We start from the raw sequence: 15,676 nt of genomic DNA, 5'->3' as shown, positions 1-15,676 counted from the left end.
TCCGTGGATTTCTACCCAACCCTCAAACGGGTTTCCTTCACAACACTTTACCTCTCCTTCATTTCTTAAAAAAAACTCTCACTCAACGTCCCCAAAGGTGATAAGCCCTGAGTGTAGTTAATTTTTAATTGATAATATAAAAAGTTCAGAAAAGTTCACTTATTCCAACAACTGAAACTCCCGCTTAAATAAATGTGATGGACGGAAAGTATTTGGTTGGTCGCCAAAAAGGAGGTCAGCAAGTGTAAGTCTTAAAAAACTCTTTTTCAAAAAAACTTCTCACTGACACTGTCATTCACTTCCAAAAAACTTTATAGGCGATACGTTGAGTTGATCAAAAAAATAGGTTTCATAAAAATTACTTACTGTAACAGATAGGCGAGATGGACCAGGTGTTGTTCCCAAAGCAAAGAGACACGAAGCTCTCAGTTGACAGACTATAGTCCTTGTTGCAGGAGTACAAAAGTACGGGGAAGGGATACACCAGCCTTCCCGGAACCAGCTCTTCTTCGTAGTTCAATACTTCGTACTGGCCGTTTTTTGGAAAACTTGGAAGCTCACATCCAGAACTGAGAAATGATTTAGCACTGTAAACATTCTAGAGCCATTCAGAGCCCTGAAGGAGTAACCATCTGTTACTTATACCAGGGCGGGTAAGCGGTGGATAACCTCCAGTGTCAACAGTCTAGTATTTTTAATAAATGTTTTTAATAATTTTCTCTCGGAGGACTGACCGCGGTTGACGCAAAAAAATTTCCAAAGAAGCGAAGCTAGCACTCCACGATGGAGTGATGATACCTAACCTGATGAAGATTGACTGTGGGGGATCGAATTAATCATTTTTTTCCATAGGGTCTTCGGGTTATTTCCCACTCAATTCTAATACATTCTTTGAGGGCATATTCGAGAAGCTGGCCAAGGGGCTCGGACGGCGAGTCTCGCTTGTAGCTGGTCCAATCGCTCAGCACATTCTCTGTAGGCCAAGTCACATTCTCATCTTTATATTTCTCTTATAATACTTGTTACTTTTTTATTTTCATCTTAATAAAAATTTGCAGCAGCACTAATTGGCGGAGATGAGATATAATCCAGTTATATAGCTAACAATATGTATGCACTCTCATACTGCCTACTAATACTGTATACCTGGACATTGGGCGTCTTGAGTTATTTTTTATAAAAAGTGTCTTCCTTTATAAAAAAAAACATTAGAACTGTCAGAGGAAGAATTAAGGTAGACTGAAATGAGATCCCTGAGGAGTATGTGTGGTAAAACCATGAATGATCGTGTGAGAAATCTTGAGATCCACAAAGAATGCAACAAGGCTGATGTAAGCGTTATGAGTAAGATTCGGAAAAGTACGCTTAAATGGTTTGGCATGTAGAGCGAATAAACGAAGAAAGCAGTGTACGAAGAATATATGACACTAATATGAATGGTAGAATAAGTGGGGGACGCCCGAGGAATACATGGAAAAATCAAGTCAATCAGATACCTGACTCGGGTCATGTCAAGAGTCAGAATAATAGAAGAATATGTACAAGATGATGTATGAACGTGAATGAGGCAAAGAGTGTGTGTCAAGACCTAGTTGTTTGGTGGTCCGTCCTCTCTGCCTACTTTCTTGCGGTGATAGTTAATTAGTTAGATATAATTACGTCTAAAAGTATTATTATGTCTTACGTTTTTTTTTCCGCCTCTGGTACTGAAAATAAAAAACAAGATAAATTAAAAACAGAAAAACTGATATTTGTTCATATGAAGCAGATACTTGTGACGTGACAGTAGAATTGAAAATAAATTAGTAAGCACCGCTTTTATTTTTTATACTTAATGCCGACCGGGCTTCCCTACAACCGCAGCTTCTTCGGAGTAGTATAATACTATACTTGGTAATTTTGGAAAACGTTTTTTTTTTATAGGAATATCTGGAGAGTTAGAGGCAGACCGAAAAAGAATGGAGAGTAGCAAGGAAGGTCCGAAGATTGGAAGCACACGCAGAAGAACAAGTTTAACAACTTGAAGAGGAACAGATAGAACAAGAACAAGTGCTTCAACATACTGACACACTTCCCCATCTCTGTCCACTGGTTGTCTTCCTGGCAATAGGAGTACTGAAGCGGTGGGTCGGAGTTCCCGATGCATGAGAATGTCAGCACGGTGTAGTGATTCACCAGATCTCCAGGCACGATGGGTTCAGGGTAATTGGACACGGTGTAGTTGCCGTTGCTTGGAGCCGGGGGCAGCGGACAACCGAAACTGAAAGGAGATAATTTTTATTTTTATTTTTTTGTTTTTTATTAGTGTCTATTTTATAAGGTTTGATGAGAGTTACATTATTTACAAATCTATTTTTCTTCTAGGTTTCTTCTTAGTCCTCCTCACTAGGTAGTCCTGTGCTGAGGCGGACTGGTAGATTTCTTTGATTTTCTGTTATTTAGTTTCTATGATGTTTTTAGTACATCTTCTAGTATGTCTGCATTAATTTCTTTCACCCATGTTTTGATTTTTTCCTTAAGCTTATTTATCTTTTCTATCTTTTTCAAACTTGGAGGAAGGATGTTGTAAAGTTTGGTTGCCAGATATATGTGGTTTCTTTGGCCAAAACTTGTCTTGAATTTTGGAACATCTCGTATATCCCTTTTTGAGGCTCTTGTATCATGTATCCGAGTTTCATTAGGAGATTTTCTGTTTTTAAAATGATGTATTAAAATATTCTGGGCATATATTTGTTTTAAATTTAGAATGTCAAAACACTTGAAAATATCTTTTGAGGGGGTTCTGATGGGTAATTTTAGTATGGTTTTTATAATGCTCTTCTGAGCAATATCTAAGTGGTTAATATTATTTGCTGTAGCAGATCCCCATACTAGAATTCCGTACTCAAGACGGGAATGAACTAAAGCATAAAATAATTTTTTGATGTCTTTCCTAGGTAGTATGTTTCTTAGGTTTTTGAAGAAATATACAAGTCTCGTAAGCTTTTTAGTGAGTTCATTTATGTGTATGTCCCATCTAAGGTTTTCGTTTTTTTCGGTTTACTTAATACTTTTTGCCTTTGTTATAATAGGGCAAGAGCAATGTGACTTATTGTTTTGACACTCGTGCAATTTTAGAGTGTATTTTTTACCCGGTTGACCTCTTGAGTTTATTGAAAAGGCTAGATAATTAGTTTTAATTTTATTGAGCGTAAGAGAGTATCCTCGGAAAGACATTACTAGAAATAAACATCACATTCCATAAGCGCATCTGAAGGACAGATCTGACCGGGCGTATTTATGTTCTTTTTTCAAATTTTATTAATAAAACTTTTGTGCAAAAGAAAATAATGAGTTTTTCAATGGCTTATCTTGTATCTTTCGTTTTGTACTATTCTTTGTGGTCAAATAAGTTCCAGTGGTTGTAGTTATGATTACATCGTAAACATAATATTGAATTTAAATAAAAAATATGTTTACATATTTAGAGAGAGAAAAAATATCGTTCAGAATATATACAATATTACAGGATTCTTGATTTCTCTAAAATATATTTTGATAGAGTTCAATATTTGTATTTTATGTTGAATACTGATTTCATCTGGTAATTTATTAAAACAACATTTTCCCCTGTGCGTATAACGGTGTCGGGCAAAATAAATGTTTAGTACAGGCTATTCAAATTTATATTTGAGTCTAGTACGATTTTCAGTTATGATGGAGATTGTATCTTTTTCTTTTATAATTTGAATAATCGAATTTTTTACAAATAAGTTTTTAAGGACTGGTTATTTTATTATTTCACCAATTGGACAGCAATGATAAAATAACTGAACTTGAAAGAACCTTCATACAACTTCATTCAACAAATCAACTTCCAAATTTGATGAATTGTTCAAATTCTGTGAAACAGTAGAGGAACTTTGAATTCTTCGAATACGCGTTCAGTGCAATTCGATATATCTCTATGCTTTAGTGGAGTTTTAATTAAGAGTTATTGAACAATTTCTATGGGTATCAGACACGTTTTGTAAGCTGCTTTCCAACTGATAATGGGATACTGTCTAGATTTTTCGTTGATAAGAAATTTCTAATTTTCTTTATTGTATTACAGATGTGATCTTTCCTTTTCAGATTTTTGACCTAGAAATATACATTTATCCACTGTTTTCAGAATTGAACATGCTGGTGGACAGTGATTATAATCGTATTGTGTTAGAGAATGGTCTGTGAGATTATTTGAAGATTTGAAGGTAAATTGTTAGTATTATTATCGAATGGAATAACATATGTTTTATCACTATTTAATGACAGGAGGTTTTCGTCAAACCAATTGTTTTATATTTTCTGTGTCTTTTAAGTTCCTTTCCTCACGTTTTTTCATTGAATATTTTTTTCTCCTATTTATTACCTTTTTCTATAAGAGAACAAATTACACCCTTAGGTTTGACTCAAATACTTAAACTTGATTCTATGGAAAAAATCCTAAAAAAATCAAGTTTTTCAAAGTTTTTTCTCTAATACATCTATTTTCGAATGTTTTTTAAAATTTAAAACAAAAAAAATGGGTTGACTGAGGATTGAAACTTCCTCCCCAGGAACCGGAGTCAACCGAACAAATCCACCAACCGAGCCAAATCCCGATCGGATAAGACCGAAATTCATTGCGTAATGTGTTCGAATTTCAGAGAAATGCGTATACGTCCGCGTGTATGTGCGTGATTGCCGACAAAAGTTTATTAATGCATTGTCATCGACAACGAATCTGTCTACCGAGTTACAACTCGATCGAATCTCGGAAAGTGGGTTGATTTCCTCTTCCAAGATTCCAGTCATTCACGAAAACAAAAGTAAAATTTAAACCGATCTTTTAAAAAAATATAACACATATTATATTCGTACAAATCGAACGAAACATCCATTGTCAAAAGTATTTCAAAGTTAAGTATATGAACGGGCCGCTAAAGTTATTACCGAAAACAAAAGTTAAATTAAAATAGATGTATTAACAAATAAGTCATATCACAACAAAGAAAAAAGAAAAAAAAATTAAGTATACAAGTCAAAAGAAAAAAATATATATGTTCGCACAGAGTTAACGAAGAAGAAACTAAAAAACTAAATTCCTGGTATGCAGTCACCTCGTTAAAATATACCGTGCTAAAATGTTTTACTAGAACAGATTTATATTTCAACAGAAGCACATTAAAAAGACCATCAGCTAAAATACAATAGGAGTTACCTATGTAGTCAATCTATTTATAACATTAGTTAACCTAGAAATGATTATTATTATAATAGAAATGTAGCCTGAAACAGCAGCATAATTGTCACAATAATACATACGTTAATCAACATAATATATCAGGGCTATGAAGCTGAAAATTAACAATCTATTTAAATAATAATGTAAATGTTCGTTTGTTCAAAATCTTAAATCTCCGAATGTTCTCCACCGATTGCTTTGAAATTTTGGAACAATTTTGCAATCGAATGCGAGTGTGTTTTTATATACCTACTGCTGGATCTCCCGCAATGCTTTGCTATTGCTAATATCTTTCTTTCCACCATTCACTACTTTATACCACAATGTGATTGTTAAAAAACTACATTCCATCGATATTAATTCGACTCGGTATCTCATAACGGTGCTGAGATAATGCGTTTAGTATAACTCGGGGGTCCCCGACTTTTTCTACCATCTAAACATCTATAAACACTCCTGGTACTAACAACAAAAAACTTTGAAATTTACAGCGATATCGGTTGACTACTTTTCGAGTTTTGCGATAACAACCAAACGCCGATAGAAACCAGTTAGAATACAACAATTTGGATGCATTTTATAATATAAGACGTAATCCTGCCACAGACCGTCTTCTATGCAGGGAAGTTAAAATTTGTGGTTGTTTGTCTAAAATAAAATCTTCAAATTTGATTACTTTTTTTGGGTCCAAAACTATCCTATATTTTAAGCTAGAACTAACCATACACATTGACAAAATTTCATTGAAATCGCATAAGCGGTTTAAGAGATTACTGTGTACGAACAAAGTAATTGACAGTGATACGTGATTTTTATATATTAAGATGTTACGTAGATGTCACCTGTGACAGGTAAAGAACATGTTTTTTTAAAACAACGCCATCTATTGCACTTAAAACTAAAACGCTCTATTGTTTTTCTATCTGCACAGACAGACTGAGCCACTACAACGTGTGGCGGGGTAGAGATATTTTTGTTTAAAAATATAAGATAAAAAAAATTATGTCACCTTACTTCAACAATTTCAATATAAGATAATAAAAAAATGCTGTTACCTGGTTTTTTTATGTGGTAGAGTATCTGTAATAAAGCAGAATAAGGTTAAGAGTACGCATTCGGTAGTTCTCTATTATTTTAATAGGGAGTATCCTTTCGGTAGTTCTCTATTATTTCAACAGGTTAAGAGTATCCTTTCGGTAGTTCTCTATTACTGTCAGCATTGAAATTACCCTAAACTACCCACTCAATTACAGGAAAGGGAAAAAACAACACAAATTAAGAAGCTAAATTTAGTTACAGTTGAACCAGTTGTTTTATACAATTTGAACGATTTTCACATTTCAAAGTTAATTTTCAAGATCGTTGAATGTTCTATTCAAGTTCCGTTAGTATTCCGGTTTTGTGAAACAACTGACCCAGGGTGAAAAAATAACAGAACTTGTCAATAACTTGACGAGTGTTCAAATTGTGTGAAACAAATTGCACTGATAAAATAACATAATTTATTTAAAGCTGCTATTCTTAAGCAATGCATAATTCATACAAGCATGTGGCAGTTTTAAAAATTTACAAACAATATTGCCAATGCGGCTGTTGATAGATTTAAGCAGATTTCAACTACATATACGACATATGAATATTTGGAAAAATTAATGAAATATAAATTTCCCACTGACCTGTTACAATTTCCGTGCATTCAAAGATTGGAGGACTCCATTTCCCAATGTGGCAAGTATGGTTTTTCTTTATGATATCTGTTGGACGATGATATCCACGTTTGCAAGTTGAGATTAAATTTGAACCATGTGACATGCTGGAGTTGCACTGGATGGTTCCATTATGACTGTCTAATGGTTGGGTAGTGCAATCGGTTGTAAAAGTATAGTCAAATGGAACCAAGCATGGTACTGGAATAAAAACACATGTATCAAATATGTCCTCCACAAAAAGTACAAAAAATGGTAATACGTGTTATCGACAAGCAACCGACCAGATATACCTCCATTCATCGAGTATAATGTCGTAAATAACGTCAGCTACAATTAACATTAAAAAAAAAAACAAAAGAATATTTACAACAACATTTTGTAAAAACATACAAAAACGTAGAAACGAAATTCTTGCCGTGTTGTATTTTGTCTTGATTCTTTCTTTCTCCTTTTCTATCCGCTGTATTTGTAATCGAGCATAATATATTTTTTAGTGGGTTACATTACTAATATGTGCATTCCATTTCATGTAGCAGTCAATAGTTATACCCAAACTTATCCATAACGTTTGACCATATCAGTGGTTCCACATGAGCAGGGCAATACATTTTTTTTATGTATACAGTCAAATGTGTGTGTATAGCGAAGGCATTACATAACATCGTGCGGATGGAGATCTTATGTGCATTATTTTAGTTTTTTGGCATTTATTATGTGACCTTCATTATGAGACCATTTCAGTAGGGCTTTAAAATCTTGCTGCATCAATAATTTTTTTTTTTTTAAATTATAAACTAATGTTTGTAAGACAAGATTTATTATCCATAGCACAAAAGATAATAAATTATAATAAGCCAACGTAGCTCAGTGGTCTAGAGCGTCTGATCAGACATCAGAAGGTGCAGGTTCAATACTCGTCGGCGACATTTATTTTTACTCAGGAGATATTTTCAATTTGTATGGATATTTCAGGCGACTAATTATTGCTGATAATTATTTGTTATTTATCAATCATAATCAGGTTTTCGTGTCATATAATGAGTGCCGTATCATCTGCATAAACAAAATATCTAACTAATGAAAACAATTAAATTCAAAATTGAAACATATAATGGTAATACAAAGTACCCTACAATCCAGATTTGGTATCTGAAAACTACAATTAAAGCAACGTTTTAATCAAATCATCATTAAACATACTAATTTCGAATGTGGGTCTGTCTATGATTGTAACTCTGGGTCAATTAACTCGGACCAGAGTTGCAATTCTGGTTCAATAAACTCGGACGTGGGAAATGCCCATCTCATACAGTACCCCACAGAGAGACAGCCTGGGTTCTCATTGCTTCGCAAAACCTGGTCCGCCATCAATAGGTAAGGGTGCTCCCATAGCCGCTGTGCCCACATGATGCACAGATGGGGCCTCAAAGAGTCGGCGATGTGTGAATGTGGTGCGGTGCAGACCACCAAAATGTGGTCAACGAATGCCCGCTCCATTCATTCCCCTGCGGGATTGATAAGGTCCACATGGCTACGCCTGTGATGGTTTGAACACATACATAATATAAACGAGACGTACGTACTCCAAAAAAAAATTGTTTAGATTAACAACATAAAATGCGACAGGCGTGCCCTTCAAACAGAGTTATGAATTCTTTGCCACGGAATTGTAGACCTTGCAGGGTGTTTTGAAAATAAGATGAACTCTTTTAGACGTGAGTTGGGAGAATTGATTGAAGTGTTTTAAAGTAAACACGTTCCCACGGGAAGGGAGAAAGAGAGGATATTGCGAGGACGAAGACAGTCGGGGTTTAAACTTCAATAGGGAGAGAGCTCGGAGAAATGAATTCAATCAGTGGTGATTGAAAAAGTGTGTGAAATTGCTCTTAGTTAGTGAATTCAGATCAAAAAGTATCGTTAAATATTAAATTAGTGTGAAATATTATTGAACCGGTGTTTATGTGAAGTGAAAATGGTTGGACTCAGTGAGGATACAATTAAATGTTGTGCGATCGCGATTATATTATAAAATGTGTTAATTTAAACGTGATTTTGTAAACATTTCAAACTAAATTACTTATCTTAAAAACATAGAAATAATAATAATAATTGCGTCTTAAAACAAAATGAACGTATTTAGCAGCAGGAAGTGTTTACCATATCGGTTAATCGAGCTAGGGAGGAATTAATAATTAACGAGTCGGCATCCTATCCACAGAGACCGTAAACCAAAGAATCAAACAAATCATTAAATAAGAGGTTATGTAGCTCTGGGATAAATTATAAGACTGCGGGTTCGAATCCTGACAGAAGTTTTAGGGAGGTACAATTTTATTTACAGGATTATTTAATTACTCTTCTATAGACGTGGGTAGGAGACCATAAAACTGAGCAAATTGCAAGGACTTCGCTAAAAGGAGGAAGGAATGCCGAGAGAGAAGTTAAACTAAACTGATTTAGCTATGTAGGGTAGAACCAAGTAAGCTTCATACTGGGATTGGGAAATGGCTGACAGGGTGAGTTTCTTTATATTATTTATTAAATTTCAGAAGACCCTTTAAAGGACGGGTGCAACCGAGGAACAGGAACCAGGTTTACAACACCTGCCATCCAAATAATGTTTTCATTACAGGAATACGCCAGACAGGATTATCTATCAGCTGAAAGAAGGAGACGGGCCAATGACCTTTTCATATGTGGGCCGATAACATTAGTTAAGGGAATGCCTTGGTCCGGGGGTCATATTAAAAAATTACCTACCTGCCGATCTGTTATCCTTTTAAAACATTACGAATCAAATCATGACGTTGTCCCTGCGATAGGTATTGAATCGCAGACGAAACATTAAATACCGATTACAAATAAGGACAACCGATATAAATTCGCAGTATAAAAATACCTATCTACAGAGTACCTACCACAACACTGGCGTACAATTGGAACAGACTCTACGGGGATATAGGATGCACATTTAACAAAACAAACCCACATTCAAAAACATAGATGTAACATTGTACGATCTTTGCGCAAATTGAAGAGTTTGTCTAAAGTCATTAAGCATCTGGTTTTGACGAAACAGCGAACACTACCAGCGACGGGATAGAGGCGTTTAGGCTACGGCAGGGTACACTCAGTCGAATGGGAGGGAGTTTTGCTAGCGTATGACCGCCCGAATAGAAAGCAATCGGATGCAACCAAACGGAACAAAAATGAATACTTATCATCTGTTATTCGACTTCCTAATTTACAAATTGGGATACATAAGAACAAATCTAGAGTCAAAAGGGGGAGATGGCAATCTCCGAAATAAAACTACCAACCGAACAACTTTTCTCAACAGATCCCTTTTCGTGAGGTAAGCAGCCTCATAAAATTAAATGAAAAAATCAAACCAATTATCCGTTTATACCTACCTGAGAGGATAGGTATTCAATAGAAGATATCCATAACTAATACACGAGGGAACTAGTAATCTCATAAAATAATTACTGGAACTAAATATAAAAATACAGACAGTCCTCATCCTAAATTTGACATCTCGAGTAAACCTTACATATATCTCACATGATAATTGGCAGAATGGGTAAGCACGCAACTTATCCATAGAAGCAGACATAATGTCGACAAGATCGTCGTCTGTTATCTGTGTTATTGACCTAGAAAGGGATGTAAGTTCCGGAGGACGTGGAGTTTACAGCGTTTTCTGGAAGTGGTATGTAACTTGAGACCTTACGTGTCACATTTTCGCGACTAGATTCGTGACAAGGGATGTCATGGTTTTCCCCTTCTACATTCAGTAAAGTAGATTTTCCTGGAGGTGTAATGAGGTTGGGGCATTTTTGAAATTGGTATGAAGACCTGGTTTTCTTTATTCTGGCGTGAAGGTTGCCAATTGGAACAAGGGAAGACCCCGCGAAAGCCCGTCAGACCCAGCCGGTTTGGATATCTAGACACGTAGAGATAGATTGCCTTGTTCTAAGTATCATCCATCAGATTTGTTTGGTAAGCGGAGGAGCCAACTTTAGCTTGAACAAATTCATTTCCGTTTCTCCTTTCCCTTCCAAAATATATATATATATGGATGGCGCCGACAACTAACGCCATAAATTTATCGTATGTATATTACATGTATATAAAATCTAACACTTTATCATACTCCCATATTACCCTACGACAGGTAAAATCACGTAGCTAGTTAGGGAGCAGGCGAGACAGATAATAAGGTTTATGAAATGGCTTTAAAACACAGCGGAAATGGATTCAACTCACTCTATCTCAAAAGAACCGAGGGATACCACGTACATAGATAATCAGGTTTCTATACCGAGAAACGAAAAAAAAACAACACAACGTTTGGTGAGACCTTTTTATACTGAACCCTCAAGTGAAATAATTACGTTCAAGGTCGTAAAACACGTAGACAAACTAGGATGCACACACTTGAAGGGGGTGTAATCAAAAGAGAAAAGCAAAGGCAGGTACAGACGGCAGGGAGGATATTCCTACCCCGGATATATACATAATCAAAGCCTTATGGAAAAATTACCTATGGAACTTAAAGAAAATTCATCGCGGAAAGAAAAGTTTGAAAAGTGCAGATCATTACACGCCTGAGGCCATAGACTGGCTCGCAGACCTAGATGTCCCCTTCTGACCCCCCACCATACGAGAGAAGAAGAATGAACTCGGATTTGTTTTTAATTTAATTGTCTTTTTTAAAATTGGAATGATATGTCAGCCAGCATATAAAATAATCAAAGTAATAAGCTGTAATAATTTTTTTTTCACCATTTAAAAAAAGAAGAAATTATGTTATTCTTGTAGTGTTGTGTTTTGTCTTGTTTCTTTTTCTCTCCTCTTCTACCCGCTGTATTTGTAATCGAACATAATCTATTTTTACCTATGTACTAGTGTACGTTTTTGTTAATTCCTACCTTGGCTTTGTGCTCATGTTTATGTCCCTCTCCGTTTTTATTTTGTTTGTTCTACTTAACCTCGCTTTTTCTATTTTTGTTCTGTTTTGCATACTTATTAACTCTCACCTATGTATTGTAAGTTCCTCCCGTCCTACCATGAGTTTTGTAACTCATCGGGATTGAGTAGAAAATAAAAATTTAATAAAAACTTAAACCAACTGACAATACAGCATACCTAAGCTACTTATTAGATCAGCACAACGACAATTTATCTACTTAGTTCCGGAAATCTTCAACCTTTTCCCTGACAACTTAAAAACCGAATCCCAAATCCATACTTTCAAAACACAAATAAGGATCCTTGCATCTCCTAAGGATAAGGAAGATAAGAATACATTAATTATAACCACCTAATCTCCTTTCGGACATATCTCACGTTCCTTATCCAATTTTCTTAATTAAATTATCATATTACATATTTATAACTAAATCTGAATTGCATAATTTTATAAAACTTATGATATGCAAATTATTAATAGAGGAAAGGAAGCGTATTTGGAATACTGTTGGTAATTCGGAATACCGTCTTATCTTCGGTTCGGGTGGCGGAATCTATCGGTAATAATTATAACTATTGAAAGTCGAAGCTGTGAGCCTTGATTTTGGCCGGTATAATAGTTCTCCTGTGTCTGCGGATGAATGCTGACGTGTTTTGTGAAGTTGCTCCTATCAAAACTTTTTCGGTGAGTTTTTAATCCAATATAATCACCCCATATTCCAAACTATTTTATAACATTACAAATGAAATCACTTCAGACAGAGTTATATTTTTATAGTATGGCTTTCGTTTTTGCATTTTTTAATACGTTGACATGTGATATAAGAAAGATCTTTTAGGTTATATGTTGCTAATGCGGAATACGGAATGTGATGCAAAATCGGAATAGTATTCCAAATTATATTCATTTTTTTAAAGTACTTTTATTTAATTTTACAGAGATGTCGTCACCAAATTTGTACCAGAAAAGGAAGAAGTGGGATTCGAATGATATGTGTGAAGCCATTAGTGCTGTTCGCAATAAAAAAATGGGATATTTGATGGCAGCTAAACACTTTAAAGTCCCACGTACTACTTTGTTTCGACTCGTATCTGAAAAAGATGCGGACCCTTTGACTTTAACCTCAAAGAAAATTGGCCGAAAACCAGTTTTTAGTGCAGAGTTCGAAAAACAATTGGTAGACTACGCCCTTGTAATGGAAAAAAAATTCTATGGTCTAACACAAATGGATATCCGACGATTGTCTTATCAAGTGGCTGTTAAAAATAATCATCCAACTCCTTTTAAATCGGGAATTTCTGGCAGATACTGGTTGAAAGGCTTCCTAAATAGACACAAAAATGTGTTATCTATGAGAAAACCTACAGGAACCTTGTTTGCAAGAGCCATCGGTTTTACCAAAGAAAAATTGGACACATTTTACGACATACTAGAAAATGTGTATTCAGAAAAAAACTACCCCGCCGACCGTATATTCAACGTAGATGAATCAGGACTATCTATCGTTCAAAGTAAAATCCCGAAAATCATTGGACGCCGTGGTAAAAAACAAACCGGTGCACTAACTTCGGCTGAACGAGGGTCTCTTATAACTATTGTGGTTTGTATGAGCGCATCAGGCATATATGTGCCTCCAATGATAATTTTCCCCCGCAAAAATATGAATCTACAGCTCATGAAAGGAGCCCCGGCTGGATCTGTTGGAGTATGTCATCCATCTGGGTGGATACAAACTCACCTATTTACCCAATGGTTTTTACATTTCATGGAGAAAACTAAACCAAGCGAGAGCTCTCCGGTTTTGTTAATCTTGGATGGTCATTATAGCCATACAAAAAACTTGGAGATTGTAGATTTGGCTAGAGCGAATCACGTCTCCATAATATCACTCCCTCCTCACTGCACACACAAAATTCAGCCACTCGACAGGTCATTCATGAGTCCTCTGAAGGCCTATTATAGCGAAGAAATTCGTATGTGGCTACGTAATAACGCACGAGCTTTGTCAGTATATGACATAACGGAGTTATTTGGAAATGCTTATCGCAAATGCCAAACCGGAGAGATTGCAGCAAATGGATTCAAAGTTAGTGGAATCTATCCCTTCAACCGGCATATTTTTAGCGATGCTGACTTTCTTGCTGCAGAAATTGAAGAGTCTGAAGTCCAGCATTGTGCAGAAGCGTCAACAACACCCATGATGGAAGTTGAAGCACGTCCATTAGCTTTAATGGAAAGTCCACCCGAAGAACAAAGTCCTTCCTTGGTCGCGATTGAACCCCAGCCGTCGACTTCGCGTGGAAGACCCAATCGCACTATCATTACCCCATTTGATGTTTCCCCGATTCCGCAAACTAGGAAAAAAACATCCAATAGAGGGCGTAAATCAGCGGTTTCAACCGTTATATCAAGTTCTCCATACAAGAAGCAACTAATAGATGAACAGGAAAAGAGGACTGCCAAGAACAAGCCCAAGGGTACAAAAAATTCCAAAAAGAAAAAAACGACAGATATTGCTACTGACTCGGATTCTTCTGCATCGGAAGTAATTGATGACAGTTCCTCTTCTGATATAATCATCCCTCCTGGAACTAATAAACCAAACGATGAAGACGCAGTGTGCTTTTTCTGCAATGGTCCTTTCAGTCAGGATGTAAGGGGAGAACTTTGGGTCAAGTGCCTAATGTGCAACCTCTGGGTACACAATGAATGTGCCGGATGCGAAACAGAAGAGTATGTATGTGATTATTGCAAATAATTAACAAGACACTATTATATTCTGAAATATTAAAAGTGAATATAATTTGGAATATACTATTCCGAATTACATGCACTTTTAAAAAAACGCATTTTTTCTCATTCTTTAATTTTTTATTTTTTAAAAGCACTGTAATATTTTTTTTAAAATTTCTGTTCTCGTTTCCTAATAAACTGTTAGTTTCTTAACATTTAAATCGACTTTTATTCGTAAAAACATTTTTATCTTATTTTCTGCACCCTAAAATGTAAATGGTATTCCGAATATGCTTCCTTTCCTCTAACATTTATTTTATTCAAAATTCGAAAAAAAAGTGCAAATGAACACATTGATTTCATATTTGAAAAAATAATCTTTACCGATCCGTTAAAACAACCGCCATCCTTAACCGGGAAAGGAACGTACAAACAAATTTAAAGACAGAAGAAATGCAAAACGGTCGAGTTAAAACGGGAATTAATTTACAAACTAGAATTAGAAGTATTATTCTCTACTCACGGTATTTTTCTTTGCATTCTGGTAATGACGTCCAGGTACCATTATTTTGGCAGACCATCCTAGTGTTAGAGGCATTTATGTAATCCTTAGAGCAAATATACGAAACAATAGAGCCTTCTGGGAGACTTATTCCTTCTTCCGAGTTGACGTGGCCATTCTGTGGTCTAACTGGCACTAAACAGATATTTCTAGAAAAACCGAAAGCATTAAAAATTGATGAAAATTAAAATAAAAAATCTTACTACATTATTAAAAACCATATTACCTCACTAGGCTCTCGGGTATTAAAGGCGTTAAAATTGTCGTCTCTGTAATAAAGTAGACCATAATTTACACATTCGTTTATGAATTATTATAAATTATAAGAAATGGTAAGGTTGACATTGCTTTTACAAAACGCACGATGCAAGCTACTCAAGGTACATCGTTGATGAAAAGAGAAAATAAAGGTGGTCTTCAGATTGATCCTTGGGATACACAAAAAAAGAAAC

General features: G+C 35.5%; 1 protein-coding gene across 4 annotated transcripts in view; it reads right to left on the bottom strand.

Moving 5' to 3' along the window:
* Positions 1-15,676, bottom strand: part of LOC149410078 (clotting factor C-like) — a 93,946-nt gene that overhangs the window by 9,485 nt on the left and 68,785 nt on the right. The window contains exons 19-25 of one of the 4 annotated variants that reach the window (XM_089648515.1): positions 15,451-15,493; positions 15,186-15,373; positions 6,922-7,152; positions 6,301-6,325; positions 2,064-2,260; positions 1,685-1,706; positions 367-569 (exon numbers count right to left, since the gene is read on the bottom strand). In XM_089648515.1, the coding sequence (XP_089504641.1) occupies positions 367-569; positions 1,685-1,706; positions 2,064-2,260; positions 6,301-6,325; positions 6,922-7,152; positions 15,186-15,373; positions 15,451-15,493 (909 nt within the window). The remainder of the gene's footprint in view (positions 1-366; positions 570-1,684; positions 1,707-2,063; positions 2,261-6,300; positions 6,326-6,921; positions 7,153-15,185; positions 15,374-15,450; positions 15,494-15,676) is intronic. The other 3 variants (XM_089648517.1, XM_089648518.1, XM_089648519.1) reach the window with 3 other exon arrangements.

Source organism: Hesperophylax consimilis, chromosome 28 (assembly GCF_061612785.1).
Source record: "Hesperophylax consimilis isolate HC1 chromosome 28, BYU_Hcon_1.0, whole genome shotgun sequence".
Lineage (NCBI taxonomy): Eukaryota > Metazoa > Arthropoda > Insecta > Trichoptera > Limnephilidae > Hesperophylax > Hesperophylax consimilis.
Note: the sequence above shows the minus strand (reverse complement) of the source record. Positions and strands in the feature narration are given on the sequence as shown.